General features: G+C 44.2%; 1 protein-coding gene across 1 annotated transcript in view; it reads right to left on the bottom strand.

The window, feature by feature from the left end:
* Positions 1-26,575, bottom strand: part of LOC118944840 (receptor-type tyrosine-protein phosphatase mu-like) — a 543,829-nt gene that overhangs the window by 312,472 nt on the left and 204,782 nt on the right. The window contains exons 4-6 of the mRNA XM_036966400.1: positions 18,395-18,473; positions 9,927-10,042; positions 7,575-7,749 (exon numbers count right to left, since the gene is read on the bottom strand). Of these exons, the coding sequence (XP_036822295.1) occupies positions 7,575-7,749; positions 9,927-10,042; positions 18,395-18,473 (370 nt within the window). The remainder of the gene's footprint in view (positions 1-7,574; positions 7,750-9,926; positions 10,043-18,394; positions 18,474-26,575) is intronic.

Genomic DNA, 26,575 nt, shown 5'->3' with positions numbered 1-26,575 from the left:
TGGTAGATACAGTCTCATCCCATCGCAGCAACTCCCGTACAGACTCAGGAGAGGCGAAGGTCGAGAGCCGTGCGTCCTCCGAAACACACACTGCTACTGCTTAACCCGGAAGCCAGCCGCACCAATGAGAAAACACCTTACACCTGGCGTGCACTGCGCCCAGTCCACCACAGCAATGGCTAGTGCGTAATGGGACAAGGCATCCCTGCTGGCCTTTCCCTCCCCTAACAAGGACGACGCTGGGCCAATTGTGCACCGCCCCCATGGGTCTCCCGGTCGCAGCCAGCTCGGATTCAAACCCAGAATCTCTAGTAGTGCAGCTAGCACTGCAATGCAGTGCCTAAGACCACTGCGCCACTCGCGAGGCCCATTGCAAATACAACCTCTATGTTTATTTATATTCCCTTTTGTACTTTAAATATTTGCATGGCAACGTTACACACTGTATATACATAATATGACATTTGTCTTTATTCTTTTGGAACTTCTGTGAGAAGAGAGACAGGAAGAGAGATGGAGAGAGGAAGGGAGAGAGTTACTACTAGATTACCTACAGAGTCACTAACCCAACGGTCTTAACTGCTAGGTTACCTACAGAGTTACTGACCCAACGGTCTTAACTGCTAGGTTACCTGCAGAGTTACTGACCCAACGGTCTTAACTGCTAGGTTACCTGCAGAGTCACTAACCCAACGGTCTTAACTGCTAGGTTACCTACAGAGTTACTGACCCAACGGTCTTAACTGCTAGGTTACCTGCAGAGTTACTGACCCAACGGTCTTAACTACTAGGTTACCTGCAGAGTTACTGACCCAACGGTCTTAACTGCTAGGTTACCTACAGAGTTACTGACCCAACGGTCTTAACTGCTAGGTTACCTACAGAGTTACTGACCCAACGGTCTTAACTGCTAGGTTACCTACAGAGTTACTGACCCAACGGTCTTAACTGCTAGGTTACCTACAGAGTTACTGACCCAACGGTCTTAACTGCTAGGTTACCTGCAGAGTCACTAACCCAACGGTCTTAACTGCTAGGTTACCTGCAGAGTTACTGACCCAACGGTCTTAACTGCTAGGTTACCTGCAGAGTTACTGACCCAACGGTCTTAACTACTAGGTTACCTGCAGAGTTACTGACCCAACGGTCTTAACTGCTAGGTTACCTGCAGAGTTACTGACCCAACGGTCTTAACTGCTAGGTTACCTGCAGAGTTACTGACCCAACGGTCTTAACTGCTAGGTTACCTACAGAGTTACTGACCCAACGGTCTTAACTGCTAGGTTACCTGCAGAGTTACTGACCCAACGGTCTTAACTGCTAGGTTACCTGCAGAGCTACTGACCCAACGGTCTTAACTGCTAGGTTACCTGCAGAGTTACTGACCCAACGGTCTTAACTACTAGGGCACCTGCAGAGTTACTGACCCAACGGTCTTAACTGCTAGGTTACCTGCAGAGTTACTGACCCAACGGTCTTAACTGCTAGGTTACCTACAGAGCTACTGACCCAACGGTCTTAACTGCTAGGTTACCTGCAGAGTTACTGACCCAACGGTCTTAACTGCTAGGTTACCTGCAGAGTTACTGACCCAACGGTCTTAACTGCTAGGTTACCTGCAGAGTTACTGACCCAACGGTCTTAACTGCTAGGTTACCTGCAGAGTTACTGACCCAACGGCCTTAACTGCTAGGTTACCTGCAGAGTTACTGACCCAACGGTCTTAACTGCTAGGTTACCTGCAGAGTTACTGACCCAACGGTCTTAACTGCTAGGTTACCTGCAGAGTTACTGACCCAACGGTCTTAACTACTAGGTTACCTACAGAGTTACTGACCCAACGGTCTTAACTACTAGGTTACCTACAGAGTTACTGACCCAACGGTCTTAACTACTAGGTTACCTACAGAGTTACTGACCCAATGGTCTTAACTGCTAGGTTACCTGCAGTATATGCCTTGATTTATATCACATGATTGACTGCAATATTATCGAGGGGTTTTTATGAGACACACTTGACTTTTTGTTAGGCGGAGAAAAAAAATCCTGATTTGTATCTAACGACTAATCTCTAGTGACGCAGATATTTGTGTGTATGTTGCCGAGTGTGTTACTGAGTGCCTACAGGACAGTATATTATTAAACACTAAATTCTCCATGAACACACCACTGAAATGTTGGGCTCCCGAGTGGTTCAGCGGTCTAAAGGCACTCCATCTCACCTCTAGAGGCGTCACTCCAGACACCCTGGTTTGATTCCAGGCTGTATCACAACCGGCCGTGATTGGGGAGTCCCACAGGGCGGCGCACAATTGGCCCAGTGTTGTTAAGAGTTTGGCCCGGGGTAGGCCTTCATTGTAAATAATAATTTGTTCTTAACTGACTTGCCAAGTTAAAATAGAGGTTAAACAAAATAAACACTGTCTATCACAATATATTGGACACTTTATAGTGCACTTCTATTGACTAGGGTCTATGGGGTTCATAGTGCACTTCTATTGACCAGGGTCTATGGGGTTAGTAGTGCACTTCTATTGACCAGGGTCTATGGGGTTAGTAGTGCACTTCTATTGACCAGGGTCTATGGGGTTAGTAGTGCACTTCTATTGACCAGGGCCTATGGGGTTAGTAGTGCACTTCTATTGACCAGGGCCTATGGGGTTAGTAGTGCACTTCTATTGACCAGGGTCTATGGGGGTCGTAGTGCACTTCTATTGACCAGAGCCTATGGGGTTAGTAGTGCACTTCTATTGACCAGGGTCTATGGGGTTAGTAGTGCACTTCTATTGACCAGGGCCTATGGGGTTCGTAGTGCACTTCTATTGACCAGAGCCTGTGGGGTTAGTAGGGAATAGGGTGTCATTCGAGACGCAACCTCTGTCTTCCCATCTCTCTCTGTGTAAAACTCTGAGGACGGGGCCGTTATAACATGATTGACACCCCTCCATCCAGACACACTGGATTAAACCTATCAATCAAACACGAAGCTGCCAGACAAAAAAAAGGTCAGGCCAGTAAATTCAATAGACAGGGCAGGCCGACTGAGGTGAAGAAATATACACGGCCATTACAGGACTATAGGGCTGAAGGAAAGAGGCCATGCTGGATTTAGTTTCACACTCAGTCCATAAATTCATATCAAACTGCATGGAGAAGAGGAGGGTGGAATGAGAGAGGTTCCTCTGCGTGTGTGTGTGTGTGTGTGTGTGTGTGTGTGTGTGTGTGTGTGTGTGTGTGTGTGTGTGGTAATGCCCCCTACTTGCCCTCAATGGTTCAAATCAAATTTATTTGTCACATACACACGGTTAGCAGATGTTAATGCGAGTGTAGCGAAATGCTTGTGCTTCTAGTTCCGACAATGCAGTAATAACCAACAAGTAATCTAACCTAACAATTCCAAAACTACTGCCTTATACACACAAGTGTAAAGGGATAAAGAATATGTACATAAATAAATATGAATGAGTGATGGTACAGAACGGCATAGGCAAGATGCAGTAGATGGTATCGAGTACAGTATATACATATGAGATGAGTAATGTAGGATATGTAAACAAAGTGGCATAGTTTAAAGTGGCTAGTGATACATGTATTACCTAAAGATGCAGTAGATGATATAGAGTACAGTATATACACATGAGATGAATAATGTAGGGAATGTAAACATTATATTAAGTAGCGTTATTTAAAGTGGCTAGTGATATATTTTTACATCAATTTCCATTATTAACTTTTTATGGCTGCAGGGGCAGTATTGAGTAGCTTGGATGAAAAGGTGCCCATTGTAAACAGCCTGCTCCTCAGTCTCAGTTGCTAATATATGCATATTATTATTAGTATTGGATAGAAAACTCTAAATTTCCAAAAATGTCAAAATATTGTCTGTGAGTATAACAGAACTGATATTGCAGGCGAAACCCTGAGGAAAATCAAAGCAGGAAGTGGCTTCTATTTTGAAAACGCCATGTTCCATAGCCTCCCTTTGCTGGATTTAAAGGGATATGTAGCGCTATTCAGCGGTTGTTGATGACACTTATCCCAATATCGGGATTGCAGCCATAACAAGTTAAAGTGGCTGGAGTTGAGTCGGTGTGTTGGGAGCAGCCACTCAATGTTAGTGGTGGCTGTTTAACAGTCTGATGGCCTTGAGATATAAACTGTTTTTCAGTCTCTCGGTCCCTGCTTTGATACACCTGTACTGACCTCGCCTTCTGGATGATAGCGGGGTGAACAGGCAGTGGCTCGGGTGGTTGTTGTCCTTGATGATCTTTATGGCCTTCCTGTGACATCGGGTGGTGTAGGTGTCCTGGAGGGCAGGTAGTTTGCCCCCGGTGATGCGTTGTGCAGACCTCACTACCCTCTGGAGAGCCTTACGGTTGTGGGCGGAGCAGTTGCCGTACCAGGCGGTGATACAGCCCGACAGGATGCTCTCGATTGTGCATCTGTAGAAGTTTGTGAGTGCTTTTGGTGACAAGACAAATTTCTTCAGCCTCCTGAGGTTGAAAAGGTGCTGCTGCGCCTTCTTCACGACGCTGTCTGTGTGAGTGGACCAATTCAGTTTGTCTGTGATGTGTACGCAGAGGAACTTAAAACTTACTACCCTCTCCACTACTGTCCCGTTGATGTGGATAGGGGGGTGCTCCCTCTGCTGTTTCCTGAAGTCCACAATAATCTCCTTTGTTTTGTTGGCGTTGAGTGTGAGGTTATTTTCCTGACACCACACTCCGAGGGCCCTCACCTCCTCCCTGTAGGCTGTCTCGTCGTTGTTGGTAATCAAGCCTACCACTGTAGTATCGTCCTCAAACTTGATGATTGAGTTGGAGGTGTGCATGGCCACGCAGTCGTGGGTGAACAGGGAGTACAGGAGAGGGCTCAGAACGCACCCTTGTGGGGCCCCAGTGTTGAGGATCAGCGGGTGGAGATGTTGTTACCTACCCTCACCACCTGGGGGCGGACCGTCAGGAAATCCAGTACCCAGTTGCACAGGGCGGGGTTGAGACCCAGGGTCTCGAGCTTGATGACGATTTTGGAGGGTACTATGGTGTTAAATGCTGACCTGTAGTCGATGAACAGCATTCTCAAATAGGTATTCCTCTTGTCCAGATGGGTTAGGGCAGTGTGCAGTGTGGTTGCGATTGCTTCATTGGGCTGTAAGCAAATTGGAGTGGGTCTAGGGTGTCAGGTAGGGTGGAGGTGATATGGTCCTTGACTAGTCTCTCAAAGCACTTCATGATGACGAATGTGAGTGCTACGGGGCGGTAGTCATTTAGCTCAGTTACCTTAGCTTTCTTGGGAACAGTGACAATGGTGGCCCTCTTGAAGCATGTGGGAACAGCAGACTGGGAACAGCAGACTGGGATAAGGATTAATTGAATATGTCCGTAAACACACCTGCCAGCTTGTCTGCGCATGCTCTGAGGATGCGGCTGTGGATGCCGTCTGGGCCTACAGCCTTGTGAGGGTTAACACGTTTAAATGTTTTACTCACGTCGGCTGCAGTGAAGGATAGTCCGCAGGTTTTGGTTGCGGGCAGTTTCAGTGGCACTGTATTGTCCTCAAAGCAGGCAAAATAGTTATTTAGTCTGTCTGGGAGCAAGACATCCTGGTCCGCAACGGGGCTGGTTTTCTTTCTTCCGGGATTGACTGTAGACCCTGCCACATACCTCTTGTGTCTGAGCCGTTGAATTGCGACTCTACTTTGTCTCTATACTGACGCTTAGCTTATTTGATTGCCTTGCGGAGGGAATAGCTACACTGTTTGTGTTCGGTCATGTTTCCGGTCACCTTGCCCTGGTTAAAAGCAATGGTTTGCGCTTTTAGTTTCACCCGAATGCTGCCATCAATCCACGGTTTCTGGTTTGGGAATGTTTTAATCGTTGATATGGGTACGATATCGTCAATGCACTTTCTAATGAACTCGCTCACCGAATCAGCGTATTCGTCAATGTTGTTTTTTGACGCAATGCGGAACATATCCCATTCCACGTGATCGAAGCAGTCTTGAAGTGTGGAATCAGATTGGTCGGACCAGCATGAACAGACCTGAGCGCGGGAGCTTCCTGTTTTAGTTTCTGTCTGTAGGCTGGAAGCAACAAAATGGAGTCGTGTTCAGCTTTTCCGAAAGGAGGCCAGGGGAGGGCCTTATATCCATCGCGGAAGTTAGAATAACAATGATCCATGGTTTTACCAGCCCTGGTTGCGCAATCGATATGCTGATACAATTTAGGGAGTCTTGTTTTCAGATTAGATTGTTTCCGTGAAGCAAAGAACGTTACAGTCTCTGATGTCTCGCTGCAATGTTACCCTTGCTCGGATTTCATCAACCATGTTGTCAAGAGACTGGACATTGGCGAGTAGTATGCTAGGGAGTGGCGCGTAGATGTGCCCGTCTACGGAGCCTGACCAGAAGACCGCTTTGTTTGCCTCTTTTACGACGTTGTTGTTTTGGGTCGCCGGCTGGGATCCGATCCATTGTCCTGGGTGGAAGGCAGAACACAGGATCCGCTTCGGGAAAGTCATATTCCTGGTCGTAATAATGGTGAGATGACGTTGCTCTCTTATTCAGTAGTTCCTCCCGACTGTATGTAATGAAACCTAAGATAGATAAAACGTTAAAAAATACAAAATACTGCATAGTTTCCTAGGAATGCGAAGCGAGGCGGCCATCTCTGGAGTATTATGGCTGATGTTGTTGAGCAGGAAAAGACAGGAAGAAGCAGGAAGCAGAAAATGGGTCTGTCTTGTCCTTTAGGGTGGAATGGGTCTGTATCATCATTTAGGTTAGAATGGGTCAGTCCTCTCCGTTCGTTCAAGGGCATGACTTTATAGAGAACACACACATCCCAGTCCACTAGAGAACACATCAACATAAACCTTTACTTCTCTGGCTGTGTTTTATATTTAACCTCGTTGGGGCTTTCTTTCACCTCTACTCTGGCTGTGTTTTATATTTAACCTCATTGGGGCTTTCTTTCACCTCTTTTCTGGCTGTGTTTTATATTTAACCTCGTTGGGGCTTTCTTTCACCTCTACTCTGGCTGTGTTTTATATTTAACCTCGTTGGGGCTTTCTTTCACCTCTTCTCTGGCTGTGTTTTATATTTAACCTCGTTGGGGCTTTCTTTCACCTCTTCTCTGGCTGTGTTTTATATTTAACCTCGTTGGGGCTTTCTTTAACCTCTTCTCTGGCTGTGTTTTATATTTAGCCTCGTTGGGGCTTTCTTTCACCTCTTCTCTGGCTGTGTTTTATATTTAACCTTGTTGGGGCTTTCTTTCACCTCTTCTCTGGCTGTGTTTTATATTTAACCTCGTTGGGGCTTTCTTTCACCTCTTCTCTGGCTGTGTTTTATATTTAACCTCGTTGGGGCTTTCTTTCACCTCTTTTCTGGCTGTTTTATATTTAGCCTCGTTGGGGCTTTCTTTCACCTCTTCTCTGGCTGTGTTTTATATTTAACCTTGTTGGGGCTTTCTTTCACCTCTTCTCTGGCTGTGTTTTATATTTAACCTCGTTGGGGCTTTCTTTCACCTCTTTTCTGGCTGTTTTAGTTCTCCATAGTTGGACCCTACAGTACTTACGTTTTATGGTGAGTTCTCCATAGTTGGACACGCCAACTCCTTTGTCAGAGTGGACTATGCATCGGTAGCGTCCTGAGTCTCCTTTAGTGGTGTTCTCCACGTCGAAGGTCCCAATGAAGCGTCTGTTGTTCCACGGCTTAGTGGACTTCATAGGGGCCTCGCGTCCACCAATACCCTGTTGAAACACACAGCAGGTTAGATGTAGTTTTAGTGGTACATGGACATTTAGTGGCCTTCATAGGGAACTTGCGTCCACCCTGTTGAAACACAGCTCTCAAAACGTAGGGTTAGGCAAAACTAAAATTGACAGGTTTAAATACTAAAGTGGCTTGACCTTGATTGCATCAGTGTTCGAGGGGACAACAGTGTGTGTATGTGTGTGTGTGTGTGTTTGCAGATCCAACAGGAGAGCCAACAGCAAAGTACAGAAAGATCATTGATGAAAACCTGCTCCAGATCGCTCAGGACCTCAAATTGGGGCGAAGGTTCACCTTCCAACAGGACAACAACCCTAAGCACACAGCCAAGACAATGCAAGACCTCGCGATCGAACATCTCTGGAGAGACCTGAAAATACCTGTGCAGCGACGCTCCCCATCCAACCTGACAGAGCTTGAGAGAATCTGCAGAGAAGAATGGGAGAAACTCCCCAAATACAGGTCTGCCAAGCTTGTAACATCATACTAAAGAAGACTCAAGACTAATCACTGCCAAAGGTGCTTCAACAAAGTACTGAGTAAAGGGTCTGAATACTTATGTAAATGTGATAATTCATTTCTAAGAACATATTTTTTGCTTTATCATTAAAGGTTATTGTTATGTCATTAAGGGGTATTGTGACGTCATTAAGGAGTATTGTGATGTCATTAAAGGGTATTGTGATGTCATTAAGGGGTATTGTGTGTAGATTGATGAGGGAAAAAATAATTTAATCAATTTTAGAATAAGGCTGTAACGTAACAAAATGTGGGAAAAGTCAAGGGGGCTGATTACTCTCCGAATGCACTGTATATGGTACATATAAACACACACATATATATATATATATATATATATATATACACAGCATATCACAAAAGTGAGTACACCCCTCAGATTTTTGTAAATATATGAGTAGATCTTTTCATGTGACAACACTGAAGAAATGACACTTTGCTACAATGTAAAGTAGTGAGTGTACAGCTTGTATAACAGTGTAAACTTGCTGTCCCCTCAAAATAACTCACACAGCCATTAATGTCTAAACCGCTGCCAACAAAAGTGAGTACACCCCTAAGTGAAAATGTCCAAATTGGGCCCAAAGTGTCAATATTTTGTGTGGCCACCATCATTTTCCAGCACTGGTTTAACCCTATGGGGCATGGAGTTCACCAGAGCATCACAGGTTGCCACAAGCTGTACACTCACTGCTTTACATTGTAGCAAAGTATAATTTATTCAGTGTTGTCACATGGAAAGATATACTCAAATATTTACAAAAATGTGAGGGGTGTACTCACTTTTGTGATATACTGTATATATACATAAATATTTGTTCTCTCTCTCTCTCTCTCTCTCTCTCTCTCTCTCTCTCTCTCTCTCTCTCTCTCTCTCTCTCTCTCTCTCTCTCTCTCTCTCTCTCTCTCTCTCTCTCTCTCTCTCTCTCTCTCTCTCTCTCTCTCTCTCTCTCTCTCTCTCTCTCTCTCTCTCTCTCTCTCTCTCTCTCTCTCTCTCTCTCTCTCTCTCTCTCTCTCTCTCTCTCTCTCTCTCTCTCTCTCTCTCTCTCTCTCTCTCTCTCTCTCTCTCTCTCTCTCTCTCTCTCTCTCTCTCTCTCTCTCTCTCTCTCTCTCTCTCTCTCTCTCTCTCTCTCAGGTTCTAGATAAGCACCTTTCTTCCAAGAGTGTAGGCCAGGGTTTGATATAGTGAAACCAACTACTGCTAAAATCTTGTTCCTTCCCGGCAGTAATGTCTAGTTCAAATCATCAATATCAACTACCAGTCATAATCTTCAACCGGTACAATGTTGTTTTATCTGAATCAGGTGTTTTTTGTTGTGGAATAGAACCAAAGCCTGCACAACAGGTACTGAACTGGAGATCCCTGGTGGGGTGGCAGGTCAATGAAAACACTTCCAGTAGTAAAATGAAGTGTAACATTTTGGGTGATCATTGTTACATGTAACCAGAGGTTGAAGTTGTCTCTCTGTCGTCTATTAACAGTACAGTGGATTGTTAGGTTTAGGGGTCAGGGGTCAGGATAAGGTGTTGTTGTTTCCTGTAACCAGAGGTTGAAGTTGTCTCTCTGTCGTCTATTAACAGTACAATGGATTGTTGGGTTTTGGGGTCAGGGGTCAGGATAAGGTGTTGTTGTTACCTGTAACCAGAGGTTGAAGTTGTCTCTCTGTCGTCCGTTGACAGTACAGTGGAAGGCGGCCGTCTGTCCAGCGTTCACCTCTACACCCTTTATGGTCAGAAAGTGAGGGGTGTTCACTATAAACACACAAACACACACACACACACATATATATATGTTAATATACAGTAATATATATATATATATAACCCAAAACCTCTATATCCTTTATGATCAGGAAAATATGTTTATAATAGGGTATACCCTTCATGGGGTTAGAATCTACAACAAAACATTACATTCTGTGGATACTACATGGGTCAGAATCTACAACAAAGCATTACATTCTGTGGATACTACATGGGTCAGAATCTACAACAAAGCATTACATTCTGTGGATACTACATGGGTCAGAATCTACAACAAAACATTACATTCTGTGGATACTACATGGGTCAGAATCTACAACAAAGCATTACATTCTGTGGATACTACATGGAGTTAGAATCTACAACAAAACATTACATTCTGTGGATACTACATGGGTCAGAATCTACAACAAAGCATTACATTCTGTGGATACTACATGGGTCAGAATCTACAACAAAACATTACATTCTGTGGATACTACATGGAGTTAGAATCTACAACAAAGCATTACATTCTGTGGATACTACATGGGGTTAGAATCTACAACAAAGCATTACATTCTGTGGATACTACATGGAGTTAGAATCTACAACAAAGCATTACATTCTGTGGATACTACATGGAGTTAGAATCTACAACAAAACATTACATTCTGTGGATACTACATGGGTCAGAATCTACAACAAAGCATTACATTCTGTGGATACTACATGGGTCAGAATCTACAACAAAGCATTACATTCTGTGGATACTACATGGAGTTAGAATCTACAACAAAACATTACATTCTGTGGATACTACATGGGTCAGAATCTACAACAAAGCATTACATTCTGTGAACACTGTTACTGTATGTGTCTTTATAATCAGAGGTATTAAAGATCCAATCCGGATATATCATAAGACCATTTAACGCAGAGTATAATTTCAACATGTGCTTCACTGCACACCCCCATTCTGTAAGGTGGAAAACCAGGACAAATAATCATCTGATCTTGACTAGTTAGATAGAAACACAAGCAACCCGACAAAGAACCTCACTAAGCTAATTGTATCATTTTACTATTCATCAAATCTTGTCCTACTTTTAACATGTATATAATTATATATGATACATTACAGTAGAAGACACAGTATCAGTATTACCTAGTATTGACTATATGATACATTACAAGACATAGTATCAGTATTACCTAGTATTATGTATATATGATATATTACAGGAGAAGACAAAGTATCAGTATTACCTAGTATTGACTTTATGACATATTATAAGACATAGTATCAGTATTACCTAGTATTATGACTATATGATATATTACATAGTATCAGTATTACCTAGTATTATGTATATATGATACATTACAAGACATAGTATCAGTATTACCTATTATTATGTATATATGATACATTACATAGTATCAGTATTACCTACTACTATGTATATATGATATATCACAGTAGAAGACATAGTATCAGTATTACCTAGTATTATGTATATATGATACATTAAACGACATAGTATCAGTATTACCTAGTATTATGTATATATGATATAGTACAAGACATAGTATCAGTATTACCTAGTATTATGTATATATGATACATTACAAGACATAGTATCAGTATTACCTAGTATTATGTATATATGATATAGTACAAGACATAGTATCAGTATTACCTAGTATTATGTATATATGATACATTACAAGACATAGTATCAGTATTACCTAGTATTATGACTATATGATAAATTACATAGTATCAGTATTACCTAGTATTATGACTATGTGATATATTACAAGACATAGTATCAGTATTACCTAGTATTATGACTATATGATAAATTACATATTATCAGTATTACCTAGTATTATGACTATATGATATATTACAAGACATAGTATCAGTGTTACCTAGTATTATGTATATATGATACATTACAAGACATAGTATCAGTATTACCTAGTATTATGTATATATGATACATTACATGACATAGTATCAGTATTACCTATTATTATGTATATATGATACATTACAAGACATAGTATCAGTATTACCTAGTATTGTGTATATATGATACATTACATAGTATCAGTATTACCTAGTATTATGTATATATGATACATTACAAGACATAGTATCAGTATTACCTAGTAGTATGTATATATGATACATTACAAGACATAGTATCAGTATTACCTATTATTATGTATATATGATACATTACAAGACATAGTATCAGTATTACCTATTATTATGTATATATGATACATTACATAGTATCAGTATTACCTACTACTATGTATATATGATATATCACAGTAGAAGACATAGTATCAGTATTACCTAGTATTATGTATATATGATACATTAAACGACATAGTATCAGTATTACCTAGTATTATGTATATATGATATAGTACAAGACATAGTATCAGTATTACCTAGTATTATGTATATATGATACATTACAAGACATAGTATCAGTATTACCTAGTATTGTGTATATATGATACATTACATAGTATCAGTATTACCTAGTATTATGTATATATGATACATTACAAGACGTAGTATCAGTATTACCTAGTATTATGTATATATGATACATTACAAGACATAGTATCAGTATTACCTAGTATTATGTATATATGATACATTACAAGACATAGTATCAGTATTACCTAGTAGTATGTATATATGATACATTACAAGACATAGTATCAGTATTACCTAGTATTGTGTATATATGATACATTACAAGACATATTATCAGTATTACCTAGTATTATGTATATATGATACATTACAAGACATAGTATCAGTATTACCTAGTATTGTGACTTTGGCCTGTCAATCCTCCTCTAAATGCCAAACCAGACAAATCCATTTTTCTCATCGTTTGCTAATGTCTTTTTAAATGCTGCGTTGTAAAAGTAGGCGATGGACCACACAGGCAGTACTAATCACATCTCAGAGCTAGCCCATATTCCACACGGTCGTATTAAGCACAAAATGAATTGCCTCTGCTCCACTAGGACCCCTCTAGACCCTGGCATGTATCCCAAATGGCACCATATTCCCTATATAGTGCACTACTTTTTGGCTCTGGTTAAAAAGGTAGTACACTACATAGGGAACAGGGTGGACATTTGGGATGCAAGCTCACGATCAATGCAGCGTATGAGTATCACTCAAGAGAGAAACCCGATCACCACTCCCTAAGCGGCGTATTGATCCGCTCACATTTCTACATTTAAACATCTATCACGTCGTCGTCGTCGTGGTGACAAGTGTTTACATTGATCGGCTTCTGCTACATTTGTGTGCAGTGCAGGAACTAGCACCGTTGCTATGGAAATCCTTCTCATTGACATTACATTTGTAGGAATTCAGCTGCTTGATCCTGTGGTCACTAGATAATTTACATACAACAACCTGACCTGTGGTCTGTGTGACATAGCATTGATGATTAAAGCTAGATGGCTAGCCATGAATTAATTAATGGAAAACCATGGCGTTATTGATTGTAGCTGTAGATTGTGAGCTATGGGCCTTAGACAGCAGGTCTTACCGTTAGGCTGTAGATTGTGAGCTATGGGCCTTAGACTGCAGGTCTTATCATTAGGCTGTAGATTGTGAGCTATGGGCCTTAGACTGCAGGTCTTACCATTAGGCTGTAGATTGTGAGCTATGGGCCTTAGACTGCAGGTCTTACCATTAGGCTGTAGATTGTGAGCTATGGGCCTTAGACTGCAGGCCTTACCATTAGGATGTAGATTGCAGGACCTACGTACAGTTGAAGTCAGAAGTTTACATACACTTAGGTTGGAGTCATTACAACTTGGGGTCAGAAGTGTACATACACTAAGTTGACTGTGCCTTTAAACAGCTTGGAAAATTCCAGAAATTATGAAATGGTTTTAGAAGCTTCTGATAGGATTATTGACATCATTTGAGACAATTGGAGGTGTACCTGTGGATGTATTTCAAGGCCTACCTTCAAACTCAGTGCCTCTTTGCTTGACATCATAGGAAAATCAAAGGAAATCAGCCAAGACCTCAGAAAAAAAATGGTAGACCTCCACAAGTCTGGTTCATCCTTGGGAGCAAATTCCTAACACCTGAAGGTACCACGTTCATCTGTACAGACAATAGTACGCAAGTATAAACACCATGGGACCACGCAGCCGTCATACTGCTCAGAAAAGCGTTCTGTCTCCTAGAGATGATGTGAAAAGTGCAAATCAATCCCAGAACAACAGCAAAGGACCTTGTGAAGATGCTGGAGGAAACCGGTACAAAAGTTTCTATATCCACAGTAAAAAGAGTCCTATATTGACATAACCTGAAAGGCTGCTCAGTAAGGAAGAAGCCACTGCTCTAAAACCGCCATAAAAAAGCTAGACTACAGTTTGCAACTGCACATGGGGACAAAGATTGTACTTTTTCGAGAAATGTCCTCTGGTCTGATGAAAAAAAAATTGAACTGTTTGGTAATAATGATCATCGTCATGTTTGGAGCAAAAAGGAGGAGACTTGCAAGCCGAAGAACACCATCCCAACCGTGAAGCACGGGGGTGGCAGCATCATGTTGTGGGGGTGCTTTGCTGCAGGGGGGACTGGTGCACTTCACAAAATACAGTGCCTTGCGAAAGTATTCGGCCCCCTTGAACTTTGCGACCTTTTGCCACATTTCAGGCTTCAAACATAAAGATATAAAACTGTATTTTTTTGTGACTTTTTTAACAAATCAAAAACTGAAAAATTGGGCGTGCAAAATTATTCAGCCCCTTTACTTTCAGTGCAGCAAACTCTCTCCAGAAGTTCAGTGGGGATCTCTGAATGATCCAATGTTGACCTAAATGACTAATGATGATAAATACAATCCACCTGTGTGTAATCAAGTCTCCGTATAAATGCACCTGCACTGTGATAGTCTCAGAGGTCCGTTAAAAGCGCAGAGAGCATCATGAAGAACAAGGAACACACCAGGCAGGTCCGAGATACTGTTGTGAAGAAGTTTAAAGCCGGATTTGGATACAAAAACATTTCCCAAGCTTTAAACATCCCAAGGAGCACTGTGCAAGCGATAATATTGAAATGGAAAGAGTATCAGACCACTGCAAATCTACCAAGACCTGGCCGTCCCTCTAAACTTTCAGCTCATACAAGGAGAAGACGGATCAGAGATGCAGCCAAGAGGCCCATGATCACTCTGGATGAACTGCAGAGATCTACAGCTGAGGTGGGAGACTCTGTCCATAGGACAACAATCAGTCGTATATTGCACAAATCTGGCCTTTATGGAAGAGTGGCAAGAAGAAAGCCATTTCTTAAAGATATCCATAAAAAGTGTTGTTTAAAGTTTGCCACAAGCCACCTGGGAGACACACCAAACATGTGGAAGAAGGTGCTCTGGTCAGATGAAACCAAAATTGAACTTTTTGGCAACAATGCAAAACGTTATGTTTGGCGTAAAAGCAACACAGCTCATCACACTGAAGACACCATCCCCACTGTCAAACATGGTGGTGGCAGCATCATGGTTTGGGCCTGCTTTTCTTCAGCAGGGACAGGGAAGATTGTTAAAATTGATGGGAAGATGGATGGAGCCAGGTGCAAGCAAGGAGGCCTACAAACCTGACTCAGTTACACCAGCTCTGTCATGAGGAATGGGCCAATATTCACCCAACTTATTGTGGGAAGCTTGTGGAAGGCTACCTGAAATATTTGACCCAAGTTAAATAATTTAAAGGCAACGCTACCAAATATGAATTGAGGTTATGTAAACTTCTGACCCACTGGGAACGTGAATAAATTAATAAAAGCTGAAATAAATCATTCTCTCAATTATTATTCTGACATTTCACATTTTTTAAATAAAATGGTGATCCTAACTAACCTCAGACAGGGGCATTTTTACTAGGATTAAAGGTCAGGAATTGTGAAACACTGAGTTTAAATGCATTTGGCTAAGGTGTATGTAAACTTCAACTGTATGTCATGTAAATTGTTCTGGCTGTATCATTGTGAGGCGTCTAACCTCAGCACAACCCTGGGATGGCCTTATAGAACATGAGACTCCCAGGCTGGAACTAAACAGAACATAGCTCTCCCTCAACACCTAGAAACACATGTTCACTACCTGTGGTACATGATTGAAAAGACACACGTGTTCAGTAGTACTGCAGGTGCTTCTACACCTGCATTGCTTGCTGTTTGGGGTTTTAGGCTGGGTTTCTGTACAGCACTTTGAGATATCAGCTGATGTAAGAAGGGCTTTATAAATACATTAGATTTGATTTGATTAGTAGCATAGGACTGGCTGTGGTACAGCCATATTATTATAGCCTATTATACCCAGCAAGTCAAGTAAATCTGATCAACCAACATGCAGTTTAGGGTTTATGTTCGATTGAGTTTTTAACATACGGAAACATTGAATAGTTGACAAACGTGAATTCAACTTGAAATAAACCTTAAAAATACTATGGTTGATTTGTGGTTGAAAGCTGGATTAAAATATACATATATATATGTAAACTTGTTTTCCTACCAACCAACCACTTCAAGAAGCAACTTTTGAAAAAGTAAATTGAAATAAATTGATCGTTTGATGCCTGGAGGGGATGAATACACATGTAAATCATCTACATGAAGATTACTAGTCTCTTCCTGTACACACGGTACAACCTAAACACTTCAGGCATCTTTTGGGTTTCCTGAAAAAAAAAGTGCAACAAAAGCTCTGTGTATTCAGCAGCAAATTCCCGCACGTTGTTCAATGTTCATTAGTTCAACCAACGAAGCACTTGAAGAGATGCTGGTTAATCCTATTGGGAGTGACCTTTACATAGGATAGTGCTCACACTTCAATCTGAGAGACGAGAGGATAGATAGGAGAGAGGTTATGGCTGGCCAACAATTTTAAGGAAAGAGACAATGAATGAAAGATGAAAAAAAAGGCTATATGCAGCATATGGTGCCATTTGTTTTCATCTTTCTCTTTCTCTCTTTCTCTCTCTCCCTCTCTCCCTCACCACTCTCCCTTTCTAACTATCGCTCTCTCCCTCTCTCTCTCTCCCTCTCTCCCTCTCTCGCTCTCTCGCTCTCTCTCTTTCTCTCTTTCTCTCTCTCCCTCTCTCCCTCTCTCCCTCTCTCGCTCTCTCCCTCTCTCCCTCTCTCCCTCTCTCCCTCTCTCCCTCTCTCCCTCACCACTCTCCCTTTCTAACTATCGCTCTCTTCCTCTCTCTCTCTCCCTCTCTCCCTCTCTCGCTCTCTCGCTCTCTCTCTCTCTCTTCCTCTCTCGCTCTCTCCCTCTCTCGCTCTATCCCTCTCTCCCTCTCTCGCTCTCTCGCTCTCTCCCTCTCTCCCTCTCTCCCTCTCTCCCTCACCACTCTCCCTTTCTAACTATCGCTCTCTCCCTCTCCCTCTCTCGCTCTCTCGCTCTCTCCCTCTCTCTCTCTCTCTCTCCCTCTCTCCCTCACCACTCTCCCTTTCTAACTATCGCTCTCTTCCTCTCTCTCTTTCCCTCTCTCCCTCTCTCCCTCTCTCCCTCTCTCGCTCTCTCGCTCTCTCCCTCTCCCTCTCTCCCTCTCTCCCTCTCTCCCTCACCACTCTCCCTTTCTAACTATCGCTCTCTCCCTCTCTCTCTCTCCCTCTCTCCCTCTCTCGCTCTCTCGCGCTCTCTCTCTCTCTTCCTCTCTCGCTCTCTCCCTCTCTCGCTCTATCCCTCTCTCCCTCTCTCCATCTCCCTCTCTCCCTCTCCCTCTCTCTCGCTCTCTGGCTCTCTCCCTCTCTCGCTCTCTGGCTCTCTCCCTCTCTCGCTCTCTCCCTCTCTCCCTTTCTAACTCTCGCTCTCTCGCTCTCTCCTTCTCTCAAAGGACAGATTTAACAGAGCCACTTCAGCAGTAGATTCTCAACAGGCTTTATGTGTGTCGACTATAGCTATAAATATTGTTCAGGAGGGATGGAGGGAGAGAAAGGGAGGTGTGTGTGTGTGTGTGTGTGTGTGTGCTCGCATGATAGTGCTAGTGCCTGCATGTGTGTGTGTGTGTGCTCGCGTGCTTGCATGATAGTGCTAGTGCGTGCATGTGTGTGTGTGTGTGTGTGTTTTACATCCATTGCCTGATGCTGTGAAAATGCCTGTTGTTGCGTGTTTCTAGCACCTTGAGAAAGATATAGTATCTCTGTCTCTGTACTATATTGATATCTGGGGGTGTCAGGAAAAGGACAAGGAGGATAGTTTGATGATGTATTTTATGTCGGCGGGCGGAGAGGAGAGGGGTGTGTGTGTGTGTGTGTGTGTGTGTGTGTGTAGTGGGACTTACTGCACTGATGGCCCTGGAGCACCACATTTTTGATGGCCAGCAGGCCACGACGCCCTGAGGTCACCACCTCAAACACCATCTGAGGAGGGACAAGACACATCACAGCCACACTGATAAATGTTCACACTTCTTCCAAATGTCACTCGCTCTCCCCTCCCTCTCTTAGACTCCTCTCTCCCCTCCCCACCTAGACTTTCCTCGCCCCTCCCCTCCCTCTCTTAGACTCCTCTCTCCCCTCCCCACCTAGACTTTCCTCTCCCCTCCCCACCTAGACTTTCCTCTCCCCTCCCTCCCTCTCTTAGACTCCTCCCTCTCCTCCCCACCTAGACTTTCCTCCCCCCTCCCCTCCCTCTCTTAAACTCCTCTCTCCCCTCCCCACCTAGCCTCCCCTCCCCTCAACCTCCTCTCCTCTCCTCTCCTCTCCTCTCCTCTCCTCTCCTCTCCTCTCCTCTCCCTCCCTCCCTCGACTCCACTCAACCTCCTCTCCTCTCCCTCCCTCCCTCCCTCGACTCCACTCAACCTTCTCTCCTCTCGCCTCCCCTCCCCCCGCTCCCTCCCTCCCTAGACTCCCCTGGGAGTGTCACGGTGTCAGACGGATGTGATTAATACAATAAGAATCAGATGTAGTTGGCAGCCAGAGGGTCTAAAACACTCTCTTTTGAAATGTATGATTGTAATAACAACACGGTGGCAATACCATCCCCATTCAGAGAGGGGATGAGACTAGACTACAGGGGATGACAGAGAGGGGATGATACCAGACCACAGGGGATGACAGAGAGGGGATGAGACTAGACTACAGGGGATGACAGAGAGGGGATGAGACCAGACAACAGGGGATGACAGAGAGGGGATGAGACTAGACTTCAGGGGATGACAGAGAAGGAGAGAGGACTGGACTACAGGGGATGACAGAGAGGGGACGATACCAGACCACAGGGGATGACAGAGAGGGGATGAGACTAGACTACAGGGGATGACAGAGAGGGGATGAGACCAGACAACAGGGGATGACAGAGAGGGGATGAGACTAGACTTCAGGGGATGACAGAGAAGGAGAGAGGACTGGACTACAGGGGATGACAGAGAGGGGACGATACCAGACCACAGGGGATGACAGAGAGGGGATGAGACTAGACTACAGGGGATGACAGAGAGGGGATGAGACCAGACAACAGGGGATGACAGAGAGGGGATGAGACTAGACTTCAGGGGATGACAGAGAAGGAGAGAGGACTGGACTACAGGGGATGACAGAGAGGGGATGAGACCAGACTACAGGGGATGACAGAGAGGGGATGATACCAGACCACAGGGGATGACAGAGAGGGGATGAGACTAGACTACAGGGGATGACAGAGAGGGGATGATACCAGACCACAGGGGATGACAGAGAGGGGATGAGACTAGACCACAGGGAATGACAGAGAGGGGATGAGACTAGACTACAGGGGATGACAGAGAGGGGATGATACCAGACCACAGGGGATGACAGAGAGGGGATGAGACTAGACTACAGGGGATGACAGAGAGGGGATGATACCAGACCACAGGGGATGACAGAGAGGGGATGAGACTAGACTACAGGGGATGACAGAGAGGGGATGATACCAGACCACAGGGGATGACAGAGAGGGGATGAGACTAGACCACAGGGAATGACAGAGAGGGGATGAGACTAGACTACAGGGGATGACAGAGAGGGGATGATACCAGACCACAGGGGATGACAGAGAGGGGATGAGACTAGACTACAGGGGATGACAGAGAGGGGATGATACCAGACTACAGGGGATGACAGAGAGGGGATGAGACTAGACTACAGGGGATGACAGAGAGGGGATGATACCAGACCACAGGGGATGACAGAGAGGGGATGAGACTAGACCACAGGGAATGACAGAGAGGGGATGAGACTAGACTACAGGGGATGACAGAGAGGGGATGATACCAGACCACAGGGGATGACAGAGAGGGGATGAGACTAGACTACAGGGGATGACAGAGAGGGGATGATACCAGACTACAGGGGATGACAGAGAGGGGATGAGACTAGACTACAGGGGATGACAGAGAGGGGATGATACCAGACCACAGGGGATGACAGAGAGGGGATGAGACTAGACCACAGGGAATGACAGAGAGGGGATGAGACTAGACTACAGGGGATGACAGAGAGGGGATGATACCAGACCACAGGGGATGACAGAGAGGGGATGAGACTAGACTACAGGGGATGACAGAGAGGGGATGAGACCAGACAACAGGGGATGACAGAGAGGGGATGAGACTAGACTTCAGGGGATGACAGAGAAGGAGAGAGGACTGGACTACAGGGGATGACAGAGAGGGGATGAGACCAGACTACAGGGGATGACAGAGAGGGGATGAGACTAGACTACAGGGGATGACAGAGAGGGGATGAGACCAGACTACAGGGGATGACAGAGAGGGGATGAGACTAGACTACAGGGGATGACAGAGAGGGGATGAGACTAGACTACAGGGGATGACAGAGAGGGGATGAGACCAGACTACAGGGGATGACAGAGAGGGGATGAGACTAGACTACAGGGGATGACAGAGAGGGGATGAGACCAGACTATAGGGGATGACAGAGAGGGGATGAGACCAGACTACAGGGGATGACAGAGAGGGGATGAGACCAGACTATAGGGGATGACAGAGAGGGGATGAGACCAGACTACAGGTGACGACAGAGAGGGGATGAGACCAGACTACAAGTGGATGACAGACTAGGGCAGGTCCATACAGAATGTTATCTGGGATGAGACCCAGACTATAAGTGGATGACAGACCAGGGCAGGCCCATACAGAATGTTAGCTGGGATGAGACCCAGACTATAAGTGGATGACAGACCAGGGCAGGCCCATACAGAATGTTAGCTGGGATGAGACCGAGACTATAAGCAGATGACAGACTAGGGCAGGCCCATACAGAATGTTAGCTGGGATGAGACCCAGACTATAAGTGGATGACAGACCAGGGCAGGCCATTACAGAATGTTAGCTGGGATGAGACACAGACTATAAGTGGATGACAGACCAGGGCAGGTCCCTACAGAATGTTAGCTGGGATGAGACCCAGACTATAAGTGGATGACAGACCAGGGCAGGCCCATACAGAATGATAGCTGGGAAGAGACACAGACTATAAGCAGATGACAGAGAGGGGATGAGACTAGACTACAGGGGATGACAGAGAGGGGATGAGACCAGACTACAGGGGATGACAGAGAGGGGATGAGACTAGACTACAGGGGATGACAGAGAGGGGATGAGAGCAGACTATAGGGGATGACAGAGAGGGGATGAGACCAGACTACAGGGGATGACAGAGAGGGGATGAGACCAGACTACAAGTGGATGACAGACTAGGGCAGGTCCATACAGAATGTTATCTGGGATGAGACCCAGACTATAAGTGGATGACAGACCAGGGCAGGCCCATACAGAATGTTAGCTGGGATGAGACCCAGACTATAAGCAGATGACAGACTAGGGTAGGCCCATACAGAATGTTAGCTGGGATGAGACCCAGGCTATAAGTGGATGACAGACCAGGGCAGGCCCATACAGAATGTTAGCTGGGATGAGACCCAGACTATAAGTGGATGACAGACCAGGGCAGGCCATTACAGAATGTTAGCTGGGATGAGACCCAGACTATAAGAGGATGACAGACCAGGGCAGGCCCATACAGAATGTTAGCTGGGATGAGACCCAGACTATAAGCGGATGACAGAGCAGGGCAGGCCCATACAGAATGTTAGCTGGGATGAGGCCCAGACTATAAGTGGATGACAGACCAGAGCAGGCCCATACAGAATGTTAGCTGGGATGAGACACAGACTATGTGGATGACAGACTAGGGCAGGTCCCTACAGAATGTTAGCTGGGATGAGACCCAGACTATAAGAGGATGACAGACTAGGGCAGGCCCATACAGAATGTTAGCTGGGATGAGACCCAGACTATAAGCGGATGACAGACTAGAGCAGGTCCATACAGAATGTTAGCTGGGATGAGACCCAGACTATAAGTGGATGACAGACTAGGGCAGGTCCCTACAGAATGTTAGCTGGGATGAGGCCCAGACTATAAGTGGATGACAGACCAGGGCAGGTCCATACAGAATGTTAGCTGGGATGAGACCCATACATACTTTTTTGCCCCACTGTATGTATATATATATATATATATATATATATATATATCTCCTCTCTCTCCACCGTATATATCAATCTCTCTCCTCTCTATCCCTGCACATCTCTCTCTCCTTCCCTCTCTTTACTAATTCTATCTTTTTTTGTGTGTTTTGAGTTATTCCATAGCGAAAGGCAGAGGTTAACAATTATGGCCTCATTACACTCCTATTAAAATAAATTAAAAGGCCAAGGCAGTATATACCATCGCTGGCAGCAGAAACGAACCAAAAGACCCCCCCCCCCTCTCCCCCATTCCTTTTTCGCTCTCTAATTTAAATGTTTTGTTTGTGCTACTGACATCAGTCAGCGCTGTCTAATTGCTTTGATATAATTCATTTGAACATCAATGATAGTGCAGGGGATAATTATCTCTGACCCATCATTAAGAGAGGACATGAAAGGAGAGGAGATGAGATGAGAGGAGATAGGGGGAGATGAGAGGAGAGGAGATGAGAGGAGATGAGGAGAGATGAGAGGATATGAGGGGAGAAGAAAGGAGATGAGGAGAGACGAAAGGAGATGAGAGGAGATGAGAGCAGATGAAAGGAGATGAAAGGAGAGGAGATGAGATGAGAGGAGATGTGGGGAGATGTGGGGAGATGAAAGGAGATGTGGGGAGATGAAAGGAGATGAGAGGAGATAGGGGGAGATGAGAGGAGAGGCGATTAGATGAGAGGAGATAGGGGAGATGAGAGGAGATGAGATGAGAGGAGATGAGAGGAGATGAAAGGAGATCAGGGGAGATGAGGAGAGATGAGAGGCGATGAGAGGAGATGAGGGGAGATGAAAGGCGATGAGAGGAGATGAGGGGAGATGAGGAGAGATGAAAGGAGATCAGGGGAGATGAAAGGAGATGAGGGGAGATGAAAGGAGAGGAGATGAGATGAAAGGAGATGAGGGGAGATGAAAGGTTGATGAGGAGAGATGAAAGGCGATGAGAGGAGATGAGGGGAGATGAGAGGAGATGAAAGGAGATGAGGAGAGATGAAAGGAGATGAGGGGAGATGAAAGGAGGTGAGGAGAGATGAAAGGAGATGAGGGGAGATGAAAGGAGATGAGGGCAGATGAGGAGATGAGGGGAGATGAGAGGAGATGAGGGGAGATGAGAGGAGATGAGGAGAGATGAAAGGAGATGAGGGGAGATGAAAGGAGATGAGGAGAGATGAGAGGAGATGAGGGGAGATGAGGAGAGATGAGAGGCGATGAGGGGAGATGAAAGAAGATGAGGGGAGATGAAAGGAGATGAGGGGAGATGAAAGGAGATGAGGAGAGGAGAGATGAAAGGAGATGAGGGGAGATGAAAGGAGATGAGGGATAGATGAAAGGAGATGAGGGGAGATGAAAGGAGATGAGGGGAGATGAGAGGACATGAGGGGAGATGAAAGGAGATGAGGAGAGATGAAAGGAGATGAGAGGAGAGGATATGAAAGGAGATGAGGGGAGATAAAAGGAGATGTGGGGAGATGAAAGGAGATGAGGGGAGATGAAAGGAGAGGAGATGAGATGAGAGGAGTTGTTGGGAGATGAGTGGAGATAAGAGGAGATGAGAGGAGAGATGAAAGGAGATGAGATGAGATGAAAGGAGATGAGTGGAGATGAAAGGAGGTGAGGAGAGATGAAAGGAGATGAGGGGAGATGAAAGGAGATGAGGGCAGATGAGGAGATGAGGGGAGATGAGAGGAGATGAGGGGAGATGAGAGGAGATGAGGAGAGATGAAAGGAGATGAGGGGAGATGAAAGGAGATGAGGAGAGATGAGAGGAGATGAGGGGAGATGAGGAGAGATGAGAGGCGATGAGGGGAGATGAAAGAAGATGAGGGGAGATGAAAGGAGATGAGGGGAGATGAAAGGAGATGAGGAGAGGAGAGATGAAAGGAGATGAGGGGAGATGAAAGGAGATGAGGGATAGATGAAAGGAGATGAGGGGAGATGAAAGGAGATGAGGGGAGATGAGAGGACATGAGGGGAGATGAAAGGAGATGAGGAGAGATGAAAGGAGATGAGAGGAGAGGATATGAAAGGAGATGAGGGGAGATAAAAGGAGATGTGGGGAGATGAAAGGAGATGAGGGGAGATGAAAGGAGAGGAGATGAGGGGAGAGGAGTTGTTGGGAGATGAGTGGAGATAAGAGGAGATGAGAGGAGAGATGAAAGGAGATGAGATGAGATGAAAGGAGATGAGTGGAGATGAAAGGAGATGAGGGGAGATGAAAGGAGATGAGGGGAGATGAAAGGAGAGGAGATGAGATGAGAGGAGTTGTTGGGGAGATGAGTGGAGATAAGAGGATATGAGAGGAGAGATGAAAGGAGATGAGTGGAGATGAAAGGAGATGAGGGGAGATGAAAGGAGATGAGGGGAGATGAGAGGAGATGAAAGGAGATGAGAGGAGATGAGGAGAGATCAAAGGAGATGAGGAGAGATGAAAGGAGATGAGGGGAGATGAGGAGAGATGAAAAGACATGAGGGGAGATGAGAGGACATGTGGAGAGATGAAAGGAGATGAGGAGAGATGAAAGGAGATGAGAGGAGAGGAGATGAAAGGAGATGAGGGGAGATAAAAGGAGATGTGGGGAGATGAAAGGAGATTAGGAGAGATGAAAGGAGATGATGAGCGGAGATGAAAGGAGATGAGGGGAGTCTCAAACACTTGATGTCACAGAGAGAAGTTCAACACACCTAATTAATCAGAGAGACAGACAGGGGGGGAGAAGAAAATAATCTGGAAATCTGGAAATAACTGAGTAGTACATGTTTTATACAGGACTGATTTAAATAGGACTGTCTGTAGCCACTGGCTTTTGTTTTGAAATAAACTATAAACATAGGAAGTTGGTGTCTTTCTATAATTTTAATGGGCTACGGCTCATTAAATACATATCAAATATGAAATGTATGTATTCTATACATTGTACAGTACATAAGACATGTTAGCAGAACATCCCATGAGTATTCAATTGGGAACAATGCATTTCCTCTCACTTCCCATTTTATAGTCAAACTACATTTACAACCCAGTTTATAGTCAAACTACATTTACAACCCAGTTTATAGTCAAACTACATTTATAACCCAGTTTATAGTCAAACTACATTTACAACCCAGTTTATAGTCAAACTACATTTACAACCCAGTTTATAGTCAAACTACATTTATAACCCAGTTTATAGTCAAACTACATTTACAACCCAGTTTATAGTCAAACTACATTTATAACCCAGTTTATAGTCAAACTACATTTACAACCCAGTTTATAGTCAAACTACATTTATAACCCAGTTTATAGTCAAACTACATTTACAACCCAGTTTAGTCAAACTACATTTACAACCCAGTTTATAGTCAAACTACATTTATAACCCAGTTTATAGTCAAACTACATTTACAACCCAGTTTAGTCAAACTACATTTACAACCCAGTTTATAGTCAAACTACATTTACAACCCAGTTTATAGTCAAACTACATTTACAACCCAGTTTATAGTCAAACTACATTTATAACCCAGTTTATAGTCAAACTACATTTACAACCCAGTTTAGTCAAACTACATTTACAACCCAGTTTATAGTCAAACTACATTTATAACCCAGTTTATAGTCAAACTACATTTACAACCCAGTTTAGTCAAACTACATTTACAACCCAGTTTATAGTCAAACTACATTTACAACCCAGTTTATAGTCAAACTACATTTACAACCCAGTTTATAGTCAAACTACATTTACAACCCAGTTTATAGTCAAACTACATTTATAACCCAGTTTATAGTCAAACTACATTTACAACCCAGTTTAGTCAAACTACATTTATAACCCAGTTTATAGTCAAACTACATGTATAACCCAGTTTATAGTCAAACTACATTTACAACCCAGTTTATAGTCAAACTAAATTTATAACCCAGTTTATAGTCAAACTACATTTACAACCCAGTTTAGTCAAACTACATTTA

Source organism: Oncorhynchus mykiss, chromosome 28 (genome assembly GCF_013265735.2).
Source record: "Oncorhynchus mykiss isolate Arlee chromosome 28, USDA_OmykA_1.1, whole genome shotgun sequence".
Classification (NCBI taxonomy): Eukaryota; Metazoa; Chordata; class Actinopteri; order Salmoniformes; family Salmonidae; genus Oncorhynchus; species Oncorhynchus mykiss.
This window is presented reverse-complemented; position numbering and strand designations above follow the sequence as displayed.